This window comes from Barbus barbus, assembly GCF_936440315.1.
Source record: "Barbus barbus genome assembly, chromosome: 34".
Classification (NCBI taxonomy): domain Eukaryota; kingdom Metazoa; phylum Chordata; class Actinopteri; order Cypriniformes; family Cyprinidae; genus Barbus; species Barbus barbus.
In genome coordinates this window covers 26,424,321-26,449,231 of record NC_136762.1, presented here as the reverse complement: position 1 = coordinate 26,449,231, position 24,911 = coordinate 26,424,321, and the positions used below count along the sequence as shown (strand labels likewise).

The following is a 24,911-nucleotide window of genomic DNA, read 5'->3' as shown; positions in this document are numbered from 1 at the left end:
ATCACAATAATCCACACCACTCCAGTCCATCAGTTAACATCTGGAGAAGACAAAAGCTGAAACACATCCAGCATTAAGACGTTTTAACTTTAAACCTTTGCCATAATAACGCTTCCTCCAGTAAAAAAGTGTTCTGGTCTGAATCAGGAGAGAAATCTGCACAGATCAAGCAGCGTTTACAAGCCTAAACAAATATGTGGCTGGATTTTGATGTGAGAGACAACAGGAGATGCACTTTTTCACTGGAGGACGCGTTATTATGGATTATGGACTCGGATTTTAATTTACATTTACATTTAGTCATTTGGCAGACGCTTTTATCCAAAGCGACTTACAATTGGACGTAATTTAAAACGTAATTTAAAACGTTAAGACGTCATTTAAAACGTCTTAATGATGGATTTGTTTGTTTCTCTGATGGGTGCCGTCAGAATGAGAGTCCAAACACACAGCTTTTGTCTTCTCAAGACATTAGCTGATGGACTGGAGTGGTGTGGATTATTGTGATGTTTTTATCAGCTGTTTAGACTCTCATTCTGACGGCACCCATTCACATCCATTGCTGAGACACTGATGCAGAGACACATTAGGTGAACTATTCCTTTAAAGGCTCATTCATGCAGAAATCAGCACCTCAGATTAGAATTTTTCTGAAAGGGACTAGTGCTTTTTGTATCTCATTATAAATTAAATTTTGAAAACTCTTCTCCTTGTCCACTTCAGGCGGCCATGTGCTATATCCACATCTCAGCACTTATAGCAGAGTCTCTGAGGAGGAGAGGTGAGCAGCTGCTTGTGGCAATGCCTGCTTATATCAATGCAATAGGGTTTTTTTCTTTGCAAACATCGCATAAATAGCCTTCCTATTGAGCTTTCGTTTGACATGCTGTTTGACCATTGCTGCTCAGTTGTTGTTGTTTTTTTCAGTGCTGCACTTCATAATGAAAAATGCTCCTAGCTCCTTCCTGCCACTTGCTTTATTCCTTATACTGTGAGTTTTTGTGGCCTTGTCATTAGATGCATTCTAGCTGATTGTGTGGCTGGCGTAGATGCTTGAGTTTACAGTAGATGCATGGCTAGAGCACTTGCCTTCGTGATACGTATGAAATAGGGGTGAGCAGTATGAACTAAATCTTATTACAGTATGGCTAACTGAATATAATGTTAACTGTATATCATATAGCTGTTTTTACAGAATATTCAATTAACGGCTGTGGAAATTTTATGAATGCTACTTCATATCACTTAATCATCATTAACAATATGTGACCCTGCAGCACAAAAGCAGTCATGAGTAACACAGGTATATTTGTAGCAATAACCAACAATACATAGTATGGATCAAAATTATACATTTCTCTTTTATGCCAAAAATCATTAGGATATTAAGTAAAGATTATGTTCCATGAAGATATTTTGTAAATTTCCTACCGTAAATATATCAAAATTTAATTTGTGATTTAATAATATGCATTGCTAAGAACTTCATTTGAACAACTTTAAAGGAGATTTTCTCAATATTTAGATTTTTTTGCTCCCTCAGATTCCAGATTTTCAAATAGTTGTATCTCAGACAAATATTGTCCTAACAAACCATACATCAATGGAAAGCTTATTTATTCATCTCAGTTTCAAAAAATGGACCAGGGTCCAGGGTCACATATACTGAAATCTCCACCGACTGACTCTTGCACGGTGCACCCCGTCATACTGCTCAGCCCTAGGTTGCGAGTAAACCTGTGTTAAACCTGATACCACTCTGCAATCACAGGTTACTGGAAGTCTGAGAAGGGTCGGATCTCAAGTGTGAGCAAAGAGGGAGCCTGTGTAATTAACTCTAGCCCCTTACTAACTCCCCAAGATGGAGAAAGTGAGTGCCCCGTCCTGCAGTGTTCTTCACCCCATCAGGGCTCCGAGTCTGTCTTTCTGTCTAAACTAAAACACTGAGTTATTATTACAGAGCTACTTCTCAAGATTAGTTTAACTTAACCCTACATGTCAAGTCAGTTTAGTTTGTGTAGCGCTTTTCACAGTGCTTATCGTTTCATAGGAGCTTTACAGAAAATAGTGCCACAGTAAGTGAACCAAAAGCAAATGAGGCAAGGAACAGATTCCCTAAAATAGATTTTAGTTACATACTTGGCCTTGTCCAAAAGTCAGTGTACACTGTAAAAATGATTTTCTTATTCATTTTGTCTTTTTTCCCCATGATGTCCTGAGATCGGCAGTACTGCGCAAAAGACTAATATCAATTTTAGGTTTCCTAATGTTCTTGTGAAGCATTTAAATGTGCCTGTACTGTATAAGTCTACTTCCCAGAGAAGGCATAGCATAATCCTAAATTTATCAGATTCATCCGGTTTAACAATATAATTTTTTAACAGGAAAACAAAGCAAACATCCCTATTAAAGGAATAGTTCACCCAAAAATGAAAATTAGCTAAAGAAAAAACCCTCAGGCCAGCCAAGATTAGGATGAGTTTCATCAGATTTGTAGAAATGTGTCTCTGCATCAGTGTCTCAGCAATGGATGTGAATGGGTGCCGTCAGAATGAGAGTCCAAACAGCTGATAAAAACATCACAATAATCCACACCACTCCAGTCCATCAGTTAACATCTGGAGAAGACAAAAGCTGTGTGTTTGGAAGAAACAAATCCATCTTTAAGAGAGAAATCTGCACAGATCAAGCACCGTTTACAAGCCTAAACGGTCCAAAACAGCTCTAAACAAATATGTGTGTGGCTTTTGATGTGAGAGAACAGGAGATTGACTTTTTCACTGGAGGAAGTGTTATTATGGATTATGGACTCAATGTTTTTATCAGTGTTTGGACTCTCATTCTGACGGCACCCATTCACTGCAGAGCATCCATTGCTGAGACACTGATGCAGAGACACATTTATACAAACCTGATGAAACTCATCCTAATCTTAGATGACCTGAAGGTGAGCACATTTTCACACAATTTTCATTTTTATGTGAACTATTCCTTTTTTTTTTCTCTCGATTAATTTGAAATTGGCTTGTTTTTTTTCCTCAGAAAGGTAATGTTTTAATGAGGTTTATTATTTTTTTTATTTGTGTTTTAAAAAAGAGCTCTTCCTGAATTTGGGCTTGTGCAAGGTATTTGCCATCCTGTGAAAATAATAATGTGAACCGTGCATGTAAGACCTGAATGTGAAGGAACGTGTCCACGATCACTCCCTGTTTCCAGCTCACCTGATGTTTTCACGAGCCTAGATAATGCTGCTCGAACACACAAATGTCCCTGTAAAGTGCACATACTGTCATATTATCACTATGCAAACAGTGTTTGTTTACAATTAATGGAACCAGTGATAATTTGAAATGTTTCGAAATTGTACGACTTAATAGAAAGTAAAGTGGATGGATGTATGGGTTGATAGATGGATGTGGATGTGAAAATGCATGAGTGAATACTGTATGAAGGAAGAAATGGATTTGAGAATGGTTGGAGTACAAAGACTAATACATAAATGGACAAATTGATAGATAGATGAATGAGTAACATAGTCCCTGTGTTTGTGTATGAACCCGCAGCTTCATTCAGTATGGGCTGGGCCGCCTTCATGAACATCTCTCCTAATGTGAAAGAAGAGGGAGCGATGAAGGAGGACGCCGGCACTCAGGACACGCCGTACACTGAGGTGCAGAATCACTCCACACCTCTCAGAGGAGTGAAGGTTTGTAATGTCTCTCGTAACGTGCTGAGTGACCTCTCTGTCCTGCAGGACACACTGGTGGAGCAGCTGGAGATGTGTGTGGATTACCTCTGGAAGTCTGAGAGATACGAGCTCATCGCAGAGATCAACAAACCTGTTATAGCTGTCTTCGAGAAGAGACGAGATTTCAAGGTACTTTGACTGATTATCGGTGGACTGATAAGAAAACAGAAGGGATGTGTTTATGAACTGTATCTGTGTGTCGTGTAGCGGCTGTCGGAGCTGTACTACGACATTCACCGCTCGTACCTGAAGGTGACAGAGGTGGTGAACTCTGAGAAACGCCTGTTTGGACGCTACTATCGTGTGGCTTTCTACGGACAGGTGAGACACGCAAACACTCTTCTGAAAGTCATACTTTATCACCTGATGTTTCTGCAGTCCTTCAGAGGTCTGATGAAATCTGCACTGATCTCTACAAAGAAAAGCTCAGCTGTCACATGTTGACATTAGCAGATTTATTAGTTATGTTATTTTGTAATTTCATTGCTGCACTGAAAAAAAAAAAATCAGCCAAATGTTTTTCTCAAATTTAATTTATTTTGATTTAATATTGTGAATAAATATTATTTATGATTAATCGTGATTAATCGCATCCAAAATAAAAGCATTTGTTCACATAATATTGCATATATGTGTGTACTGTTTATATTTATTATGTATACATAATACACATACATGCTTACTTTACTTTACTTTTAGTCATTTAGCAGACGCTTTTATCCAAATAAGAAAAAGTAACTAAAACTAAAAGTTAACACTCTGTAAATACTCTATACACACACATTTAAGATGCATGTTTATGTTTAAGAAAAATATGTTATGTTTATATTTATATGTAATATAAATTATATCAATATAAATATATACATGTAAAAATTTGTAAATATTTTTAAAAAATATATTGCATGTGTGTGTATTTGTATATACATAATAAATATACACAGTACACACATATATATATTGAATACACATTTTTTTTAATTTTGGATCACGATTAATCGTTTGACAGCACTAATATTATTATTTTGATTCTTATTATAAAAATATCAAAAATAAAATATTTAGTTTTCCAAAGACAAAAACAATCATATAAAGTAAAAATAATGTTTATTAAAATGATTTGAACTCTTAAGCCTTAAGTCGTGGTTTGTGAATGGACCTTAAACTTTAACAGACTTTAAAATCTTCTAGGAAATTTCACCCAAAAATGCAAAACCGTCATCATTTACTCACCCTCATGTTGTTCCAAATCTGTATGAATTTCATTCTTCTGTTGAACAAGCATCTTATATCAAGCATGCAGGAACTCAAATAAGCCTGGCTAGTATGAGTTCACTCAACATGCGTTATTAATCCAAATAGATATTTACTGTCCGCACAAGGAAGCAGAATGGTTTTTCTGATCTGTTGGTGTGTTTAAACACTCTTCTGTTCTCTCCTGTGTGTTGTGTATCTATCAGGCAGTGGTAAGTTTAGTCTAAGTTGTTCTGCTCTCACTCGTAACTCTCCTAATCTCTCCCTACACGCTAATAATATGTGTGATACACACAAGTCACACATGGTTTAATATAAAATTTCTCCTGGACGTGATCATTCTCCTCTGCAGATCTAATCCTGAGTGTTTATACTGTGTGTGTGTGTGCATTGTGAGTGATTTCAGGTAAATGAAGTTGAGTTTCAGACAGAGACATCTAAATGTGATGTTAACCTTCATTACAGAAGTTGAGTTCATCGTGCTTTGTCAAACACTGCTGTCATTTTAACAGCGTGTTGCATTTATTGTTGTGTTAACAATTGGGCTTCAGCAAAAGCTGTTATATCCACCAACTTTAAACTGATTTCCTGGGACATTTTTTAACCTTTACAAGGGCGAATTTCTCATTTTATTAAATGTATGCATAATCTTTCATGTAAATTCATATATTTATTAAAGGGAAAGGAAAGTGAAGTGGTGTGTGGCCAAGTGTGGTGACCCATACTCTGAATTAGTGCTCTGCATTTAACCCATCCAAGTGTACACTCAGTAGTGAACATACACCCGGAGCAGTGGGCAGCCCGGGGAGCAGTTGGGGGTTCAGTGCCTTGCTCAAGGGTCTCACCTCAGTCGTGGTATTGAGGATGGAGAGAGTGTTGGTTATTCACTCCCCCCACCTACAATCCCTGCCGGACCTGAGACTCGAACACATGACCTTCAGGTTACAAGTCCAACTCTCCATTAGGCCACGACTGCCCCCTTAAATAAATGCAATTAGAATATGAAGACACTATATGCACCAGTCAATTGAAATCAGTATCAATATAATCCATGTTGGCACTTCATACATTTAGATGTATCTACACAAACTGTTTAATGCAGCCCAGAGATGCCATGAATGCATTTACACTACAGATACAGTTGCATAAATAATATTACAAGATTCATATAAAATATACGGAATATGTAACTATGAAATTATACTTTAAATATGAAACTAAAAACTACCAGTAGGTCTTAATGAGTGAGTCATTGATTCAGTCATTTTGTTCAAAACGGTTGATTCGTTCAGGAATAAAGCGAGTGATTTGCTGATTTCAGAAGTGTGTACTAGATACTACTCTTACTATTTGTACCATATACAGATATGCTAAAGTAGTAAGAGTAGTATACTAGTATGCAGTTTAGAATCTATGAATGGTTGAATCTTTGACTCACCTGATTCGTTCGACAACGCCGAATCCTTCAGGAACGAACCACCATTGTTATCATAGATGCAATGATTGGCCAAATACAGCAGATCGGTCCATACTCATAATATTGTGTCTAAAATGGACATCACTTAATAGTAACCTGAACATAACATTTACATTTATTTAGTATATACCATTGTATAAAGTATAAAATAGAGATCTTCAAAGCATGAGCAACCGCGGCTGAAGCCTCCGCTGGTAGACGTACTGTCTGGACGAATGACCACCCTGTCGCACATTCACAGAAAAATAGCTTACTTCTAGTGCAAAATAAGGTGGATAGTCTGTACTAGACACTCCATAAACTGGTGGTCTCTAGTTCATGTGCAGTGTTGTGTTCACCAGGGCTTCTTTGAGGAAGAGGAGAGTAAGGAGTTTATCTATAAAGAGCCGAAGCTCACAGGACTGTCAGAGATCTCTCAAAGACTGCTCAAACTCTACTCAGACAAGTTCGGAGCTGACAACGTCAAGATGATCCAAGACTCCAACAAGGTTTGTTCTGCTGGCTCTTCTATGCCTCCTTTCTCTGACCTACGAAGAGTCTCTTATTCTGAATCACAGTAAACCTCTTTTGTGTGTTTTTCACAGGTGAATCCTAAAGACCTGGACCCCAGATTTGCCTACATCCAGGTGACCTACGTAGTGCCTTATTTTAATGAGAAGGAACAGCTGGAGAAGAAGACCGACTTTGAGCGCCATCACAACATCAATCGCTTTGTCTTTGAGACGCCCTTCACGCTTTCTGGGAAAAAGCATGGAGACGTGGAGGAGCAGTGCAAAAGAAAAACCATCCTGACCAGTGAGGCACTTCAAAATAACATTCAATCCTTATCATCCTTATAGACCTGTTTATCTTATGAAAACTATTTAATGGTGCAGTAAGCTATGAAAGTAATTGTGAGTTTTTTCAATTCTCTTTTTTTCAATTCTGAGGAAAAAAAGTGAGAATTGTGCAATATATAAACTCAGGATTGTGAGATATAAAGTAAGAATTGTGAAATAAAAAGTTGCAGTTAGCTTTATCTTTTTATTCTGTGGTGGAAACAAAAAGCAGAGTTCTGAGAAAAAAGTCAGAATTGCAAGATATAAACTCGGAATTGAACAAAAAGTCCGAATTGTAAGCTTATATCTGAGTTTACATCTTGCAATTTTCACTTTATATGTCAAAATATTCCTTGCTATTCTGAGAAAGAAAAGTCAGAATTATGTGAGAAATTTGCAATGGCAAGAAAAAAGATCAGATTTGCGAGATATAGAATTCTGAGAAAAAAGTCTGAATTGTGAGTTTATATCTTGAAATTCTGACTTTATATGTCGCAATTCTGTCTTTCCTCTTGCAATTATGAAAAAAAGTCAGAATTATGAGATGTAAACTTGCAATAACAAGAAAAAAGAAAGTCAGAATTGTAAAATTAAGGTTGTAATTACATTTTTTATTTTCATTTTGTGATGGAAACAAAAACAGAATTCAGAGAAAAAGTCAGATTTGCGAGGTACGAAGTCAGAATTATGAGATGTAAACTTGAAATTGCAAGGAAAAAAGTTTTTATTTTGCAATTCTGACTTTGCGTATCAAAATTCTCTTTTTTCTTGCTATTCTGAGAAAAAAGCAAAAATTGCAAGAACAAAAGACAGAATTGTGAGATATAAATGCACAATAGGAAGAAGTCTTCCTACTCCTGTTTGGCTGTGTAAGCCGTTGCTGACAATTGGGTAATTGCAAACCCTTAATTTGCACCTTTCCAACTCATCTGTACTGTACTGTAAAAACCCATCAGGCGCTCCGCTTCCAGCGCCCCGTATACCGTATGGACTGCCTGCTGTTAATGCATGCATGAATATATTGAAACATTGTCAGAAGCACTGACCTAATAATGTCCGTTTTGCATTTCTGACCACAAAACAATATAAATGATGGATATCTGTTTATTTCTTTGCAAACCTGGCAAATATTGGATGCCACGGACCCATTAACTCACATCTCTGCTGCCTGTGTTGTTCTGCAGCGAGCTCCAGCTTTCCCTTCTTGAAGAAGCGTATCGAGGTGGTGGAGCAGCAGAGCACAGAGATGAACCCCATCGAGGTGGCGATCGACGAGATGAGCCGGAAAGTGTCCGAGCTCAATCAGCTGTGTGGCATGCAGGAGGTGGACATGATCCGGCTGCAGCTCAAACTGCAGGGCAGCGTCAGCGTGAAGGTGATCTTCTGATGCTGCGTTACTGTCTGTGGACGTGCACGGGCTCGGGAGTAACTAGTTACATGTAACTGAATTACCTCATTTAATTACTAAATAAAATAACTGTAATCAGTTACAGTTACTGAGAAAAAATATGTAATTAAATTACAAAATGTTAAGGATTACAAAGGGGGTTACATCTGAATATTTTTCACACATATACAGATTTGACTGATTTTCTTCCTAAATTGCATTGACTGCTCTAAAATATGAGACACCAATGTTTCAGGAGTTTAGTGCACATGCTTATTCAATAACCCTTTTATTTCCTATTTGGGTTTAATGTATATGCTTTATTTTTTAAGAGAACTGTTTTTCCAAGGCAGTGTTTCTTGTCATAGCTGTGCACAGATTTGCTTTCAAAAACAGTATTTATTAAACTGCATCTTATGATTTTAAATCTGTATTTAACCTTAGAATGATCTCAAAGTAAAAAGAGGTGCTAAAGACTATGCTTAAAATTCAATTATTATAATCTTAATTCAAGTGATGAGGGATTTTTGAGTTCTACTGTAAGGTTAACCCTGCCTGCTTTAAATGTTTGAAAATTATTAAAAGTTTGAGGGGGGGGGGGGTTAAATTTAGAAGTAACTGAGATTTTTTACCATTTAAATAGGGTAACTTGTAACCTGTAGCCTATTACAGGGCTCGACATTAACACTTGTCCTCTTGTCCGGGACAAAAGAGAGATTTACTTGCCCAATCGGACAAGTAACTTGAAAAAGTCAACACCAATAACAATAATAAAGAAAATTCAAGATATGGGAGCAGAAAATGTATTTATATCATTTCATATAGTTAAACAATATCACACGAAGATCGAGCGCCATTTTCTTTTCTTCAAAAATAACAAATGTGATAGCAGTTCAATAAACAAGAAGTTAACAAAATAAACAATATTACAAAAACATTTCTCAAAATGTACAAACATAATTCAAAACAAACATAAAAATACACACTCCAGCTATTATTTCAATTTTTACAAGCACAATTTATTAATACTAAGTCATATAATTGTTTATCACCTTATTTGGCAAAGTGAATTACATACGTTTAGTTCCTTATCACATTTATTCCATAATTTAACCCTTTAACAGATAAACACCTGCTTTTTGCATTAGTTCTTCCCCTTACTTTTTTGAACATAAAATCCTCTTAAATTATACTGACTTTCTCTTATTTTGAACAACCTCTGAATACAATTTGGAAGTAAATTATTATAAACTATAATATACATTATAAATTATTATAAACTACATTAACTGTAAAATATATAAATCAACTAAATATAGAAATGTTAATGCATGTAAATTAATAAACAATTAATTTGTTGGTTCGTAATAATCAACCCTTTTAACAATCCTAATAACTGTATTTTGTAACATATATATTGAATTTAAGTTGGTTTTATATGTGTGACCCCACACCTCCACACAATAAGTAATGTATGGAACTATGAGCGCACAATACAATATATATAACGTTTTTTGGATACTCTAGCGCTTCGCTTTTTGTTATTTGTCATTTTTAATACTTTAGACACTTTACAAATATCATTTATGTACAGTACAAACAACTTCGGGCCTAGCACCGAACCTTGTGGAACACCACTTTCATTAAATCTGATTTAACATTATTAATTTGTACTAATTGATATCTGTCATCAAGATAACTTGCAAAAGCTTTCCCTCTTATACCATATCTCTCCAGTTTCATCATTAATAATCTGTAATCAATAGTGTCAAAAGCTTTTTTTAAATCTAGGAACACCCCCACAGTATATTCATTATTATCCAATGAAGAAGAAATCTCTTCTAGTTCCATCACAACCATTGAGGTCGACCTGTTTGTTCTAAAACCATACTGATGATCACTCAATAATTTGTGTTTATCTAAAAAATTACCAAGCCTGCGCACAAATATTTTCTCTAAAATGTATGAAATCTGGGAAAGAAGAGAAATTGGTCTGTAGTTGGAAAAACAGTGACGATCTCCATTTTTAAAAATAGGAATAACTTTAGCTGTTTTCATAATACTAGGGAATATTCCTGTTAAAAAGGACTGATTACAAATGTGTGTAAATGGTTTTACTATATGTTCTATAATACGTTTTATTAACGACATGTCAATATCATTACAATCAGTGGAATATTTATTCTTAAAGTTGTTGACAATGTCGAGTATTTCCTTTTCATCAACTCCCCGTATAAACATTGAATAATCATTACTGGAAATTAATTGAATCTATCCTATCCCCAGTTCTTTTCTCCACGATCACTTTTGCTATAACTACAATAAATAATTATTATTATATACATGAGAATGCTTAATGTCAAGCCCTGTATTATATTTCCAAAGAAACCTTCCCAACAGTATCCTAGCCATTTCTAAACTTGCAGTTTTACCATAAGCATGAGCTATTGTAGCATCTTGACTAAGACTGTGAAATAGGGATGTATTTTCATGAATTCATATGTTGTTTTAGGTAAATGCTGGGCCCATGGCCTACGCCCGAGCCTTCTTTGAAGAGAAGAACGCCAAGAAATACCCAGACAACCAAGTCAAACTCCTGAAAGAGATCTTCAGGTACCGCATTGTTCCCTACATCAAGGCACTCTTCCTTATGTCAAGTATGATGTTGTTATGGTGTTATTTTAATGCCACCATGATAACTGGCATCAGAATTTCCACAGTGAGTTTATGATTAAAACAACAACAATCTACCAATGGGCTCAGAAAAATCAACTTCATTTAAAGGGAAAACAAGTTGTCATTCCCCATTGATAGATATTTCTTCTTGTTTAAAGCATAAACTCACTTAAATTTGTATATCTGCGTTTTGCATCTCAAGCAAAAGTATCTTAATTTAAGGATATTTAGATATTTGTACTTGAAAACAATTAAAAAATACTAAGGAAGATGCTCATTTTTGCAGTGCATGCAACATTAAATGCCACGACTATGAATTTAAGACTTTCTGCTCTGATTTAAGAGCTTTTTAGGCCTTCTTTTATGTAAGTGTGAATTCAGATATTTATAAGATGTCCAGAAACCCTGTCTATGCTACAAGACATGCATTTAAAGCAGTAAATTAGAGCACAAAAGTTGTTGTTGTTGGGAAGTTTAAAGCTGGACATCTATGATAAAACTTCTACAAGCAGAATGTTTTAATGATGTTTAAAAAATGCACTGAAAGCTAAACAATGCTCACAGTTTTTGGGTTTGCTGTTTGTGGTCCTGCAGGCAGTTTGCAGAAGCGTGTGGTCAGGCCTTGAAGGTGAATGAGCGTCTCATAAAAGAAGATCAGCTGGAGTATCAGGAGGAGATGAAAGCTCACTATAAAGACATGCTGACCGAGCTCTCCGCCATCATGAACGAGCAGGTCAGCACACATTAACTCCTTCCATCGACTGAATTTTCACTGATGTATAGTAGGGGGCGCTATTACACATCTTCTGAAAGAGTACTGAATCTCTGGATTAAAACACAGGTGAAGAAGCAGTAACAAGCGATCTCATATGCAAAATAATGTGATCCTCAAACATTAAACAGAATATAAATCAAAACTGCCTAAAGTTAAGTGATTTAGGACTGTGTAGTTTTGTGGGTGTTGATGGAAGCGATCTACTCCCATCCGTTTTGACCATCAAATCTGATCCAAATTTTACAAAAACACAATTTTCTCAACTTTTTGTTCAAAATGCTGCTTTTTTTAAATTAAACTTACCCACATTCAAATGTTTATATCAAAAATACATAAAGGTAGAATAAAACAGGTTTTTTTGTTTAAAAGCATGTTAAATGTGACCCTGGACAACAAAACCAATCAATTATTTTTATAAATTAAGATTTATACATCATTTGAAAGCTTTCCATTGATGTATGGTTTGTTAGGATCGGACAATATTTGGCTGAGATACAACTATTTGAAAATCTGGAATCTGAGGGAGCAAAAAAATCTAAATATTGAGAAAATCACCTTTAAAGTTGTTCAAATGAAGTTCTTAGCAATGCATATTACTAATCAAAAATGAAGTTTTGATATATTTATGGTAGACAATTTACTAAATATCTTCATGGAACATGATCTTAATATCCTAATGATTTTTGGCATAAAAGAAAAATGTATAATTTTGACCCATAGTGTATTTTTGGCTATTGCTTCAAATATACCTGTGTTACTGATGACTGCTTTTGTGCTCCAGGGTCACAAATGCTTAAATAAATCTTATTTTTTTCTGCCTTTACTTGTATATAGCTACATTGTGTGTTAATGGCATGTTTTTTCTATATTTTTCCGCCCCTTCAAAGATCCTGTACACGAGACAACCTGGAACAGAACGACACAGTGCCATCTGAGCTGCTAGTGAGTCTGGGAAACCGCTCACAGACATTTCTATCCAACATGGCTTGTGGGTTTTACTGACAAGAGGGACCACAAAAACTTTGATTTTAATGAAATAGAAATAGACAAAAAGGAAAAGAATTGTAGTCTTGTGGATGACGCAGAATGCCGTGTCTTTGCCAGTGTAACACACACACACACACACACACACACACACACACACACACGCACAGCATCTGAAGGACTACACGTACATCACATCAAATATGCCTTTTTTTAAACCCTGTTCTTTTTAGAAGCAGTGACCTTTATTAACTCGAGTTGTGTTTGACTAAGCAAATATTTTCTAGGGCTTTCACTCCAGTGTTTTCTGTTGTGATATCTCACTGATATCTGACAGTCTTCACGTAACCGTGTTGAACACATCTCCAGCCCCAGAGTGAATGTAAAGCTCCTAACAGTCTGCCAGTTCCCAGCTCATTCATTTTACAAACGCAGATGTGCTATTTTATACAGTTTTTATGATTGACAATGTTTTACTGTTATTACATGTACTGTTGTAAATTGTAAATAAGAATAATTAAAATGTAAAATGTTTCTTTTTATATATTAAAAGATGATATATGATTGTGTCAATTATTAATGCAGGACTTTTAATAAAAATGTTTGTTCAAAACAGAGCAGACAAACTAACGAGATAAAACGCAAATACAAAAGATATTAAAAAGAAAAATTAGCTCAAATTCTTCACACTGGACTTCAAGCAGCTTCTGTGCCTCTCCACTCTTCCTCCAGACATTGATTTACAAATGAAATGTCAATTTAAATGTACCTGAAAAGAGGACTTTGGACCGCTGAGCAACAGTCCAGTTCTTTTTCTTCTTTCAAAGCCAAAGCCCACACAGTTTCCAGACTTGTTTAAATAGTACTGTAAAGTTCTTGAACAGTTTTCAAGTGTGCTTGGATTATAAAAGACGCTCCAACACCAAACAAGCACATCAGAAGGCGTTCTTAACAGACTGATCAATGCCAGCACAGATAACACAATTACAAACTATTTAAAGAGCAAATATTTAATTTTAGCAAACAATGCACTCTTACAGAATCTCACGGTATATTATTTTAATCATTCCTTTTATTATTTTTAAACAAAGTTAATTTCATTTTCACAGAAAATAAATTACTGCAACTGAGCATAATTTTGTTTGTGGGGACATGTGCACCAGATTTAGTATTGTTACTGAAGCCTGTCCCAGCTGAGAATATACGGCTAATATTTAGGCCATGCTGTAACTCATCAAAAATCCCTGCAAACAAGCCTGCACTGGTCCTTTACAGGCTGCCAGCGCAGGGCCCCTGAGAATTCGCTCACTGGCAAAACGTTGGGCCCTTAGCACTGGCCCTGCACGGGCAGCCCTCACTTAGCCTCCAGGAAGCGCTGTTTTATTGAAAATAATAAAGTTTGAATTCTCAGGGGCCCTAAGTGGGCCCGTAAAGGGCCAGTGCAGGCTTGTTTGCAGGGATACTCCATATAAAACAAGTCAGCAATAGTTGAATGTGTTGGTTTGAGGAGCAGGTGAAGATGAAGAGGTTATTCTAGTTTCTCGTCTCCTTCCTCCACATCTTTGAGGCTGAGCACCTCCAGCGTTCCCTTCCCTTTAGTCTCGCAGCGGATCAGCTCATCAATGTCCCGGAAACAACCGGGATCTATCAAACACACCTGGAAAATAAAGAGAATACCACTACATTCAGAATGTGTGTGTGTGTCGAAAGCTTTAGTCTCTTCTGCTCAACAAGGCTGCATTTATTTGATCAAAAAAATACAACAAAAACACTAAGAGTGTGAAATATTATCACAATTTAAAATAGCTGTTTTCTGTGTGAATATGTGTTAAACTGTAATGTATTTCTGTGATCTGCAGCTGTATTTTCAGCATCATTACTCCAGTCTTCAGTGTCACATGATCTTCAGAAATCATAATAATATACTGATTTACTGCTCAACAAACATTTCTGATTATTATCAATGTTGAAAACAATTGTGTACAGTTTTTTTTTTTTTTCAGGATTCTTTGATGAATTGAAAGTTCAAAAGAACAGCATTTAAGCTAATATATCTTTTGAAAACATTATACACTGTGATTCAAAAGTCTGGGGTCAGAAAGATTTTTTTTTGGAAAGAAATTAACACTTTTATTCAGCAAGGATGCATTTAATTGATCAAAAGTGACTGTAAAGACATTTATAATGTTACAAAAGCCTTCTATTTCAAATAAATGCTGTTCTTTTGAACTTTCTATTCATATATATATACACATTTGTGCACGTGTCATATAAATATGAAGTTGCTTATATATTTCACATAGCATAAGCATTGCATTAAACACAAAATATCAAATTAAGTGGCATCTAAAAAAACAATTGACTGAATGAACGGATTAATCTCACCATCTCCAGCTGATCATCGAACTCCTCACTCTCTATGGTCTTTATTAATGTTCGGAGCTTCTCCTTCAGTCTCTTCCCGTCTTTGGCCGGCAGGACTAAGCGCAGCCGCATGTGAGCTCTCTGAATCTGAATGGATTCCTTCAGCTGCTTGATGACCTCCAGAGCCTGCAGAGACAGACAGACAGACGCTAGCATTAACCACAGAGACCTCGGCAGCCAGATCCTCGCCTGATGCAGCTCAGCTCACCTGCTGTTTAGTGCTTTTGTTGGCCTTCACAGAGAAGTGGATGTCCTTCATGGCTCTCTCTATCAGGCTCACTGTATAGGGCCGTTTGGTCTCAGGATTCACACATTTCTCTGCCACAATAGTTGCGATGTCACGAAACATCTGCTCCAGCTGACTCTGTCGCTCCTTGTCTGACACCTGTAGCTCTCCTTTAGCTAAAATCTGCAAAAAGATCAAAACGACCCATTTAAGTTTGTATAAAACATGTGTACTTTATTCATTTTAGAAACTTTAACATGAAATAAGTAAAATTATAAGAGAAAAGATAATTAATTAAAAATCGCATGTACAGGTACATCTAAAAAAAATACATCTACAATACAAAAAGTACATCTAAAAAATCAGCATCTCCATAAAGCTTGTCAGCAGATGGAAGCATAAAGTGCTCTAAAATCTCCTGGTAGATGGCTGCGTTGACTGTGGACTTCAGAAAACACAGTGGACCAACACCAGCAGATGACATGGCAGCCCAAATCATCACTGACTGTGGAAACTTCTCACTGGACTTCAAGCAACATGGATTCTGTGCCTCTCCACTCTTCCTCCAGACTCTGGGACCTTGATTTCCAAATGAAATGCAAAATGTACTTTCATCTGAAAAGAGGACTTTGGATCACTGAGCAACAGTCCAGTTCTTTTTCTCCACAGCCCAGTAAGATGCTTCTGATGTTGTCTCTGGTTCAGAAGTGGCTTGGTAGCTCTTTTCCTGAAGACGTCTGAGCGTGGAGACTCTTGATGCACTGACTCCAGCTTCAGTCCACTCCTTGTGAAGCTCTCACAAGTGTTTGAATCAGCTTTGCTTGACAGTATTCTCAAGCTTGCGGTCATCCCTGTTACTTGTGCACCTTTTCCTACCCAAATTCTTCCTTCCAGTCAACTTTGCATTTAATATGCTTTGATACAGCACTCTGTAAACAGCCACAGCTTTCAGTAATGACCCTCTGTGACTTACCCTCTTTGTGGAGGACGTCAATGTTCATCTTCTGGATCATTGCCAAGTCAGCAGTCTTCTCCATTATTGTGGTTTCAAAGAACAAGAGATACCCTGAATTTATACTGTAGGGATGGTCATTAATTGAAACTCAAATGTAAATATTCTAATATTTTGAGATACAGCTTTCATGAGCTGTAAGCTCTAATCATCAAAATTAAAAGAAAAAAACTTTTGAAATGTTTTACTTTACATGCAATGAATCTAAAATATATGAAAGTTTCACTTTTTGAAATAACTTCCAAGAAAAAATCAACTTTTTCACCATATTCTATTTTTTTGAGATGCACCTGTATATAAATATATGTACATTTACATACAATACACACCTAAAGATGTCAAAACAATGGCACATTAATATCAGGTGATAAACAATAAGCCAAAGTGTACATTGTTATATTAAAGGGGTCAAATGACGTTGCTACAAAGAACATTATTTGGTGTATTTGGTGTAACGCAATGTGTTTATGCGGTTTAAGGTTAAAAAAAACACATTATTTTCCACATACTGTACATTATTGTTGCTCCTCTATGCCCCGCCTTTCTGAAACGCACTCATCGTTCTGAGAAGCGAGGCGTGCTCTGATTGGCCAGCTATACAGTGCGACTGTATGACCCCTTTAATAAAAACAGTCTTGTTATGAGTCAGGACTGATCAGATCATAAAGCAGCTGTATACAGCAGCAAGTTCACCTGTCTGCATATTTCTGTCAGATCGTCTGTGCCGAAAGCATTCAACAGGTCGTCTTTTTTCGCCACTTGACCCTTAGACACATTGACAAACACAGTGTTTGTTTGCAGGACTTCATCAAGATCCTTCTCCCTGTAACAACAACAACATTTGTAAACACTGTTGATTTGTGAACATTACATTAATGTCAAGGAAATGACAAATTGTCCAACAAAGTGATCATGAAATTTCCATTTATATGACATTACAGAAATAGTTTAACCAAAAATGAAAATTTTCTGAATGTGCTCTCCCTCAGCCCATCTGACATGTAGATGAGTTTGTTTATCCATCAGATTTGGAGAAATGTGTCTCTGCATCAGTGTCTCAGCAGTGAATGGGTGCCGTCAGAATGAGAGTCCAAACACACAGCTTTGGTCTTCTCCAGATGTTAACTGATGGACTGGAGTGGTGTGGATTATTGTGATGTTTTTATCAGCTGTTTGGACTCTCATTCTGACGGCACCCATTCACATCCATTGCTGAGACACTGATGCAGAGACACATTTCTACAAACCTGATGAAGAACAAACTCATCCTGATCTGGGACGACCTGAGGGAGAGCACTTATTCAGAAAATGTTCAATTTTAGGGGGACCTACTCCTTTAAGGCTTTGTGAGTTGATAATTGCCAATTATAAATCTAATAATTCTATCATAATAAAAATCGATCAATAAAGTCAAATAATAAATAACCTCTTAATTTGACCACTGAAAGAGGTTGGCTCTTGTATATAATCACCCTTAAAAACAATGTACATATCACACATTTAACACTAGTATTAACAAGAACACGCAATAATAATCCCTCAAAAAGTGTTATAACTCTAATGTAACACGTTAGACTGCTATAATAACAGAATAAACATCATATTGTGCGCATGTCATAATAGCACTCACGCTCCAGATCTCCAGCTCATCACTTTGTTCTTGTAGCAGGCTATTTCAAACCTCTTCCCCGCCTTCTTCATCCTCACGACGGCGACATTTGTTAACCTGATCTGGTTAGTAGGTGTGAATATAGACATGTTTGACTCTCTTCAGGCTCTCAGTGCGGTGCTAGCAGCTGCGTTTGTTCCCGTCTCTCTCTCTCTCTCTCTCGCTGCAGCGCCTCCTGGAGGACTGGAGGCACATACATACAGGCAGATGGACACGTGGTGCCACTGTAAGCGAACAACACACCTATTACCTGACAGAGATCAATGAAATAGGTAATGTTGAAACACTAGCTAATCATACGTTTTGATCAAAGACCCCATGACCATGCATTAAATCAGAGAATGTAAATGATCAATATATAATGAAACTAATAAGATATTAAAAGGGAATGCAATGCAGTATATTTCTGCTGAATGCAGAGGTGCTTCTAGTCATCAGTACCTGAGTACAGCTCCTGTCAGAGTCCCTTTGATTGAATGAAAACACACAGATGCAGTGTATGATCCAGCAGAGGCCCCGGGGACTAATCGTAGATGCACGTATACTCTAAACATCACAGATCATACCTATATCAAACTAAACTGGAAACAGTGAGAACTAACATGCACTGCTTAATGCTTTAAGACCGAGCATTATCCTTTGCCTGCTGGCGTTACGATATATATTGGGTTCCTGAGATATATACTACAAACCAAATAAATAAATAAATGTCGTTATAATAAACATCAAGATGTGTAACTGAATAGACAATACAAATGTCCATTAACTTTTAATGAATGCTGATGACACAATCTTGGAAATGATACATATGTGATTCTCAACAATGTCATGATGAATAACATGCCTCTGTGATGTTTCCATATTATTCATTATATGTGTTCCTTTTTGCCACTTATTGTTTTGAAACATTTTCAATACTTGTTACATTTATGAAGCAACTACTTTGTTAATTGAAACATGTAAGTGATATATTTATACAAAAGTTATTTCTGATCCTCGATTCTGATTGGCTGAGAGCCTTTTCCAGCCGTATAATATTCTAGAAGTATAATATTCTAGAAGTCCTGCCATTTCACCTCCGCTTGCAGTATTTCTCACAGTGAGCGTCTTGGTAGATGCCCAAATCCACTATAATTTTATAAATAATACAGTTTGTTGTCACGGAATGTAGTTTTAAGAGTTTTAGGCGAGAATGTAGTTGTTTAGATTTCAAATATGTGTTTTGTTAATGAAGATAACATCTATTTGAAAATGTGCTTCAACGTTTCAGGAGATGTGAGCTCCAGGACGTCAGCGGTCGTTCACCACTCATGAACCCGCCGAGAGCAGCCTTACCTCAACCAGAACTCCTGGAATTTGCAGCTGGATCTGATGCTTCTATAGTAGTTAAACATGAGATAAAATTCGGAGCCGAAGGTGAGAGAAGCCAAGGCGAAGCCAACAGGTCGACGGGACAAAATAGAGGGAAGTTATCTGATTCTTTTGGATATGTGTGGAAATTGGGTTGACATTAGTGGAATTGCATTGGCACAGTTGAAATCATACTTCTCTGACCATTATCACTGTAGCAGTAAATGAAGAGGTGTCATATCGATCACAAGTTCAGTATGGAGTACAACAAGGCTCAGTACTGGGACCATTGCTTTTCATCATGCGCGTGCTACCATTTGGCGATATCATTAGAAAACAGTTACTTTTTCACTGCTATGCTGATAATACTCAACTCCATATTTATTTGACAAATTCACAAATGTAATGGAATGTAGAGCTGATATTAGAAATTGGATAACTAGTAACATCCTACTAAATTCTAAAACAAAAAAACTGAGGTTAACCTCCAAACGTAATAACCTACAATACTGTCTAACTCTTGATGGATGTTTTGTCAAGTCTTCGTCATCAATCCTGTCATTTGAAAGCCATATCCCTAGAATGTGTAAAATCCCATTTTAAAAAGGTCTCCAAATTACAACATATGCTCTCAATCTCAAATGCAGAAAAGTTCATTCAGGCGTTCATGGCCTTAAGGCTAGATTATTGTAATGATTTATCGGGTGGATGCTCTGTGCACTTAATAAACAAACTCCTGCTGGTCCAAAATGCAGCAGCTATACAGTGCTTACTAGAACCAAGAAATATGACCATATTATACCGGTTCTGTCAACACTGCACTAGCTGCCTATTTAGCATCGTATACATTTTAAAATCTTGCTGATTACATCTAAAGCTCTCAGTGGTTTAGAGCACACTGCTATAGTATTATAGTCTTTCATGTCCATTGCTTTTTCTAAATTTTGGCCAGTTTATCAAAATCAACTGCGGGCAGTAGATCCTTTTCCTATTTAGCAGCCAAATTCTGGAACGGTCTTCCTAGAATTGTTTGGGAGGAAGACAAACTCTGTCAGTTTAAATCTAGATTAAAGACCATCTCTTTAACCTAGCATTCATGTAACCCATTATCACATTTCTATAATTCAAAAGCCTTAATGGATTGTTAGGCTGAATGAATTAGGTTAACAGGAATGCTTCCCATAACACTCGATGTGCTCTCTACTTTGAACAATAAATGGCATCTATGCTTATATTAGTCTGTGTGCCTTATCTTTATCCCAAGGATCCGGTCCATATCCCAACCAGATTGTGGATCTACACCCACACTGTAAAAATACATAAATAAAAGTTGAGCCAACTTAAAATTCTAAGGCAACCTGCTTCAGCAGATTTTTGAGTTCTATCAGAAAGACTCAGAGTGAAGGTAAACGTTAACATGGTATTTATTCCGAAAAATATTAACTGATGGTAATGAGTCACGATAATTCATGTTTAGTTGTATAAAAATTCTTTGGCGTAGTCCCCGTCCTTTATCCGAATCCTGGGGATGCAGATTTTGGCTGATCCTGCCTGAAGATGAAGGCAGGGGCGGAGCCTACCCCCAAAAGAAGTGTGAATTGATACCCACCGGTTGAGGCTTTTCCACTCAGGGAAACCCCAAAAAGAAGAGAGAGAGAGAAAAACACATCAGCATAACTCACAAGAAAAGGAATACTCAATGTTGTGCAAAGGCTGTGATAGGCCGTGAAATGCAAAGGCCACGATTGGCCGAATTTCCTAAACAATAATAGTCAGATTTACCTGATGACAACCATAGGCAGAGATATGCGAAGGCCACGAATGGCCGTACTCTGCGAAGGCCACGAATGGCCGTGATGTGCGAAGGCCATGATAGGCTGCAGAAGGCTGTGATAAGCTGCAGTCACACTAGACTTTTCATTGCATTGACTATTCATACACATGTGACTACATCGGACTGGAAACGCAAGCCCGTGCGAAGATATTTCACATTTCGCTGCGTAACAAAGTTCAAGCTTACGATTTAGATGTATTATAATTTGCTATACAAAGGGACACAGTAATCAGATAATGTGAATAAAGCAATGAAAGGCTATGATAGGCCAATTATGTGAAATACTGAAGCCAAAGATATAGTTGACATTCTAGACCCATCCGCCACAAGTGCATAAAACTTATAAATACTTATCATGGTGTAGGTTGATGTAGAGATGAAGACGGATGCTGAAGAGACAAGCAACCGTGTTTGGGATAACAGACCCGGAAAGACTTGATGAAAGTTTGTGTGCAATTTGATGATTGAGACACGAGCAGTGGCTCAGAATGACAACGGACATGAACTCAAAAGCTCAGCTAATGTTTTGCTCCTCCGCCGTGAAAACGCCAACATCTCTATATCATCGCAATAGGACCGAGCATCCGCAAACATTCGTCATGACACCAGTCGTTGCACGATACCAACGAGACAGCGAGCATCTTGGAAGGAATGTCGAACTCGCAATCTTTCGCAGAAAACAAACTTCAGACTATATGCCAGTAACCCCGGAAAAAGTCGGGCAATAAGTCAGGTGACAGCTTGCCTGACTGAGCCGTGAACGTCAGCATCATTGACTGTGAAAAATGAAACAGAGAGTTCAGTGCTTATATACTCAGGTCGTTATGTAGTGATTGGCCACACCTGATAGTATGAATGGATGATGTGACATTTAGGCTGTTTCTCAATACCAAGTTCGCAGAGTCTGGACTTCCGTCCTTTCGAGTTTGGACTTGCCAAGTTCGACTCAGAAGAACGAACTCTCGAGGACGGGAGGACGAACTGAATTCTGGGTTATGGCCCGTATCAAGTCCGCACAAGTCACCTCTCGATGCATCCTCGGTAAAAGGGGCGGATCAAGAACACAATCGGGGATTTGAACTGGACTTGGCTAGATGTGAACTTTGAATTGGAACAGTACTTGGGCAGCGACTGATGACGTTTCACAAGTCCACAAGAACACAAGTACAGACAAGTACGCATATTGAGAAACGGCCTTAGTCTTCCTGACAGAACCTGCACTGATGCTTACACTTCTCTCAACTTATTTTTGTAGGAGATTCTCAACTTTTTGTTGTATAAGCTTAAAACAACAAGTTGAGAAAACTCAAAAATCTGCTGAAGCTGGTTGCCTTAAAATTTTAAGTTGGCTCAACTCTTTTTTTTTTACAGTGCATGAACGACCACAGCACAGCACTTCAATATCAGCAAAGGACAATTAAGCAAATCCCCAGGAAAGACCTCATTGACTGGACAAGCCCTCGTGACAGATCCTTATGGACAGCTATGAAAGCGTCATGCCAGTATCAGCAATGCAGTTTTAACAGGAAGGACACTTAACTTATTTTGGTCAGTTGTCTACTGCTGGCTAAATGGCAGCTATACCTTTCATTTTAAGCTCTTCCTTTTCTAATACAGCTGTGATGTATCCCGATCTTCAAGCAGAAGGAAATGGATATGGCCCTCTACACTGATGGAGAATGAAACGTCCAGATCCAAGGCAGCACCACAGATGGTGCTTTTCCACTGCATGGTACAGCACGGTATGGTTCAGTACGGCTCACTTTTGAGGGGTTTCCCACTGGGTACAGTACCTGGTAACTGGTACTTTTTTATTACCACCTCGGCTGAGGTTCCAAGCGAGCCGTGCCATTACCAAAACGTGATGTGTAAACTCTGCTGATTACTGAGTGGCCGGAGAAAATCATCTCTGCCTGCGGCACGAATAGTTCCTATTCTTCATGCAATCTAGAATGGCATGTTTGAACTATGTGTGAATATACATGTGTGAATATACATTTCCTTCAGCCTGATCGTATTCATTTGCTTTTGGTGTCAAAATAGAATAGAACTTTTTCATCTTAAAAACAAACAAGCCAAGACCTGACTTAAAAAGTAAGACAAATGCAATGTAATCTAAATTAGTTACTATTTAAGGGAGTAATGCAATACTGTAATGTGTTACTTTTAAAAGTAACTTTTCCCAACATTGTTTATTTATATGGACATCCAAAGTAAAGTATTTTTTCATACCTGGATTCAGGTGTTTATAATTTAGAATACATTTTGATGAAATATAACTCTCGTGTGTAAACATAATTAATGAACCACTATCAGCAATATTCTAGAGTAAGATATAACAGCTATGATAAGATTAAACAACAATCTGGATTCAAGGTTATGTTGTTGAATGTTGAAAAAAACACACATTGAAACTGTAATCCCTGTTTTTTGTTTTTTTCAGTTTGATCAGCAGTTCTTTAATTAGTTAGGTTGACTAATAAAAAATAAATAACTAAAGTGCTTATTTAATCTAAAAAAGTGAAACATTTACACAGCTGGCTTTTTTCAATCATAGCATAACTGCACATGCAATTTATTTATTTATTTTTGTCTATTTATATTTAAATAAGTGTGTATTTTTACTCTCATCTTATTTTTATTGTCTGTGTACTGGAAGCTTGTGACACTAAAACAAATTCCCTGTATGTGCATGCATATGCAATAAAGCTCTTTCTGATTCTGAAGTGCATACGTTCAATATAAGCCCATCAGACTTCACATTTGTAATTAAACAAACTAAAATAATAGTAATTATTTTAACATATTATATAATAAAGTTTTTAGATGAGAGATTATCCTTGGCCTTGTTGGGAATTAATAAGAAAACATGGAAAACGTTTAGTTATATTTGTGTAACCTAGACTCCAAACATGACCGAGGAAAGTCTACTGTTTATTCAGAAGACACGGTGTGCCATGCATATGCTTGCATAACCCTCACCCTTAACCCGCTGCACTTTGAAATGGATTAATTCACGTTGCATCTTCAGCATTACAAAATCTTCTTTTAGGAGCGTCTACTGCATTACCAGGGGGGTTAAAGTGATGTAAACTTTACACTGCATTATATTACCGCAACACGAAATAAAGACACACTGCTACATATTTGCACTACGAATAACAAACACTACAGACACGTATGACCGTGTTTACCCACGTAAATAGGTATAAATTCACAAATATTGCATGCGTCCCCCCTCTGCGGAGTGGACGAGTCCGGCGAGTGTGACAGAGGG

The 24,911-nt window shown here is 37.1% G+C and overlaps 2 protein-coding genes across 10 annotated transcripts in view; one reads left to right on the top strand and one right to left on the bottom strand.

Moving 5' to 3' along the window:
* Window positions 1-13,683, top strand: part of LOC306854427 (dedicator of cytokinesis protein 10-like) — a gene marked incomplete at its 5' end in the record, with an annotated part of 110,294 nt that extends 96,611 nt beyond the window's left edge. For all 3 annotated transcript variants that reach the window (XM_079392402.1, XM_079392401.1, XM_079392403.1), the window contains 11 exons: window positions 724-781; window positions 1,772-1,870; window positions 3,564-3,670; window positions 3,755-3,877; window positions 3,956-4,069; window positions 6,821-6,967; window positions 7,064-7,274; window positions 8,482-8,672; window positions 11,197-11,297; window positions 11,955-12,093; window positions 13,023-13,683. In XM_079392402.1, the coding sequence (XP_079248528.1) occupies window positions 724-781; window positions 1,772-1,870; window positions 3,564-3,670; window positions 3,755-3,877; window positions 3,956-4,069; window positions 6,821-6,967; window positions 7,064-7,274; window positions 8,482-8,672; window positions 11,197-11,297; window positions 11,955-12,093; window positions 13,023-13,070 (1,338 nt within the window). In that variant the 3' untranslated portion in view covers window positions 13,071-13,683. The remainder of the gene's footprint in view (window positions 1-723; window positions 782-1,771; window positions 1,871-3,563; window positions 3,671-3,754; window positions 3,878-3,955; window positions 4,070-6,820; window positions 6,968-7,063; window positions 7,275-8,481; window positions 8,673-11,196; window positions 11,298-11,954; window positions 12,094-13,022) is intronic.
* On the bottom strand, window positions 13,559-18,620 carry LOC306854428 (ribosome maturation protein SBDS). Of its 7 annotated transcripts, none has more exons than XR_013782837.1 (6): window positions 18,412-18,620; window positions 17,475-17,604; window positions 15,752-15,952; window positions 15,505-15,669; window positions 14,595-14,776; window positions 13,559-14,375 (listed from the first exon to the last, which is right to left on the bottom strand). XR_013782837.1 is itself a non-coding variant. In XM_079392404.1 (6 exons), exons 1-5 carry the CDS (start codon window positions 18,537-18,539, stop codon window positions 14,648-14,650), a joined length of 753 nt encoding a protein of 250 aa, XP_079248530.1. In that variant the 5' UTR covers window positions 18,540-18,620; the 3' UTR covers window positions 13,691-14,380; window positions 14,603-14,647. The 7 variants fall into 7 exon arrangements, 2 of the variants coding, with proteins under 2 accessions (XP_079248530.1, XP_079248531.1); XR_013782838.1 differs by having other exon boundaries at window positions 13,690-14,363; XM_079392404.1 differs by having other exon boundaries at window positions 13,691-14,380; window positions 14,603-14,776.
* Between the last annotated feature and the right edge of the window lie 6,291 nt (window positions 18,621-24,911).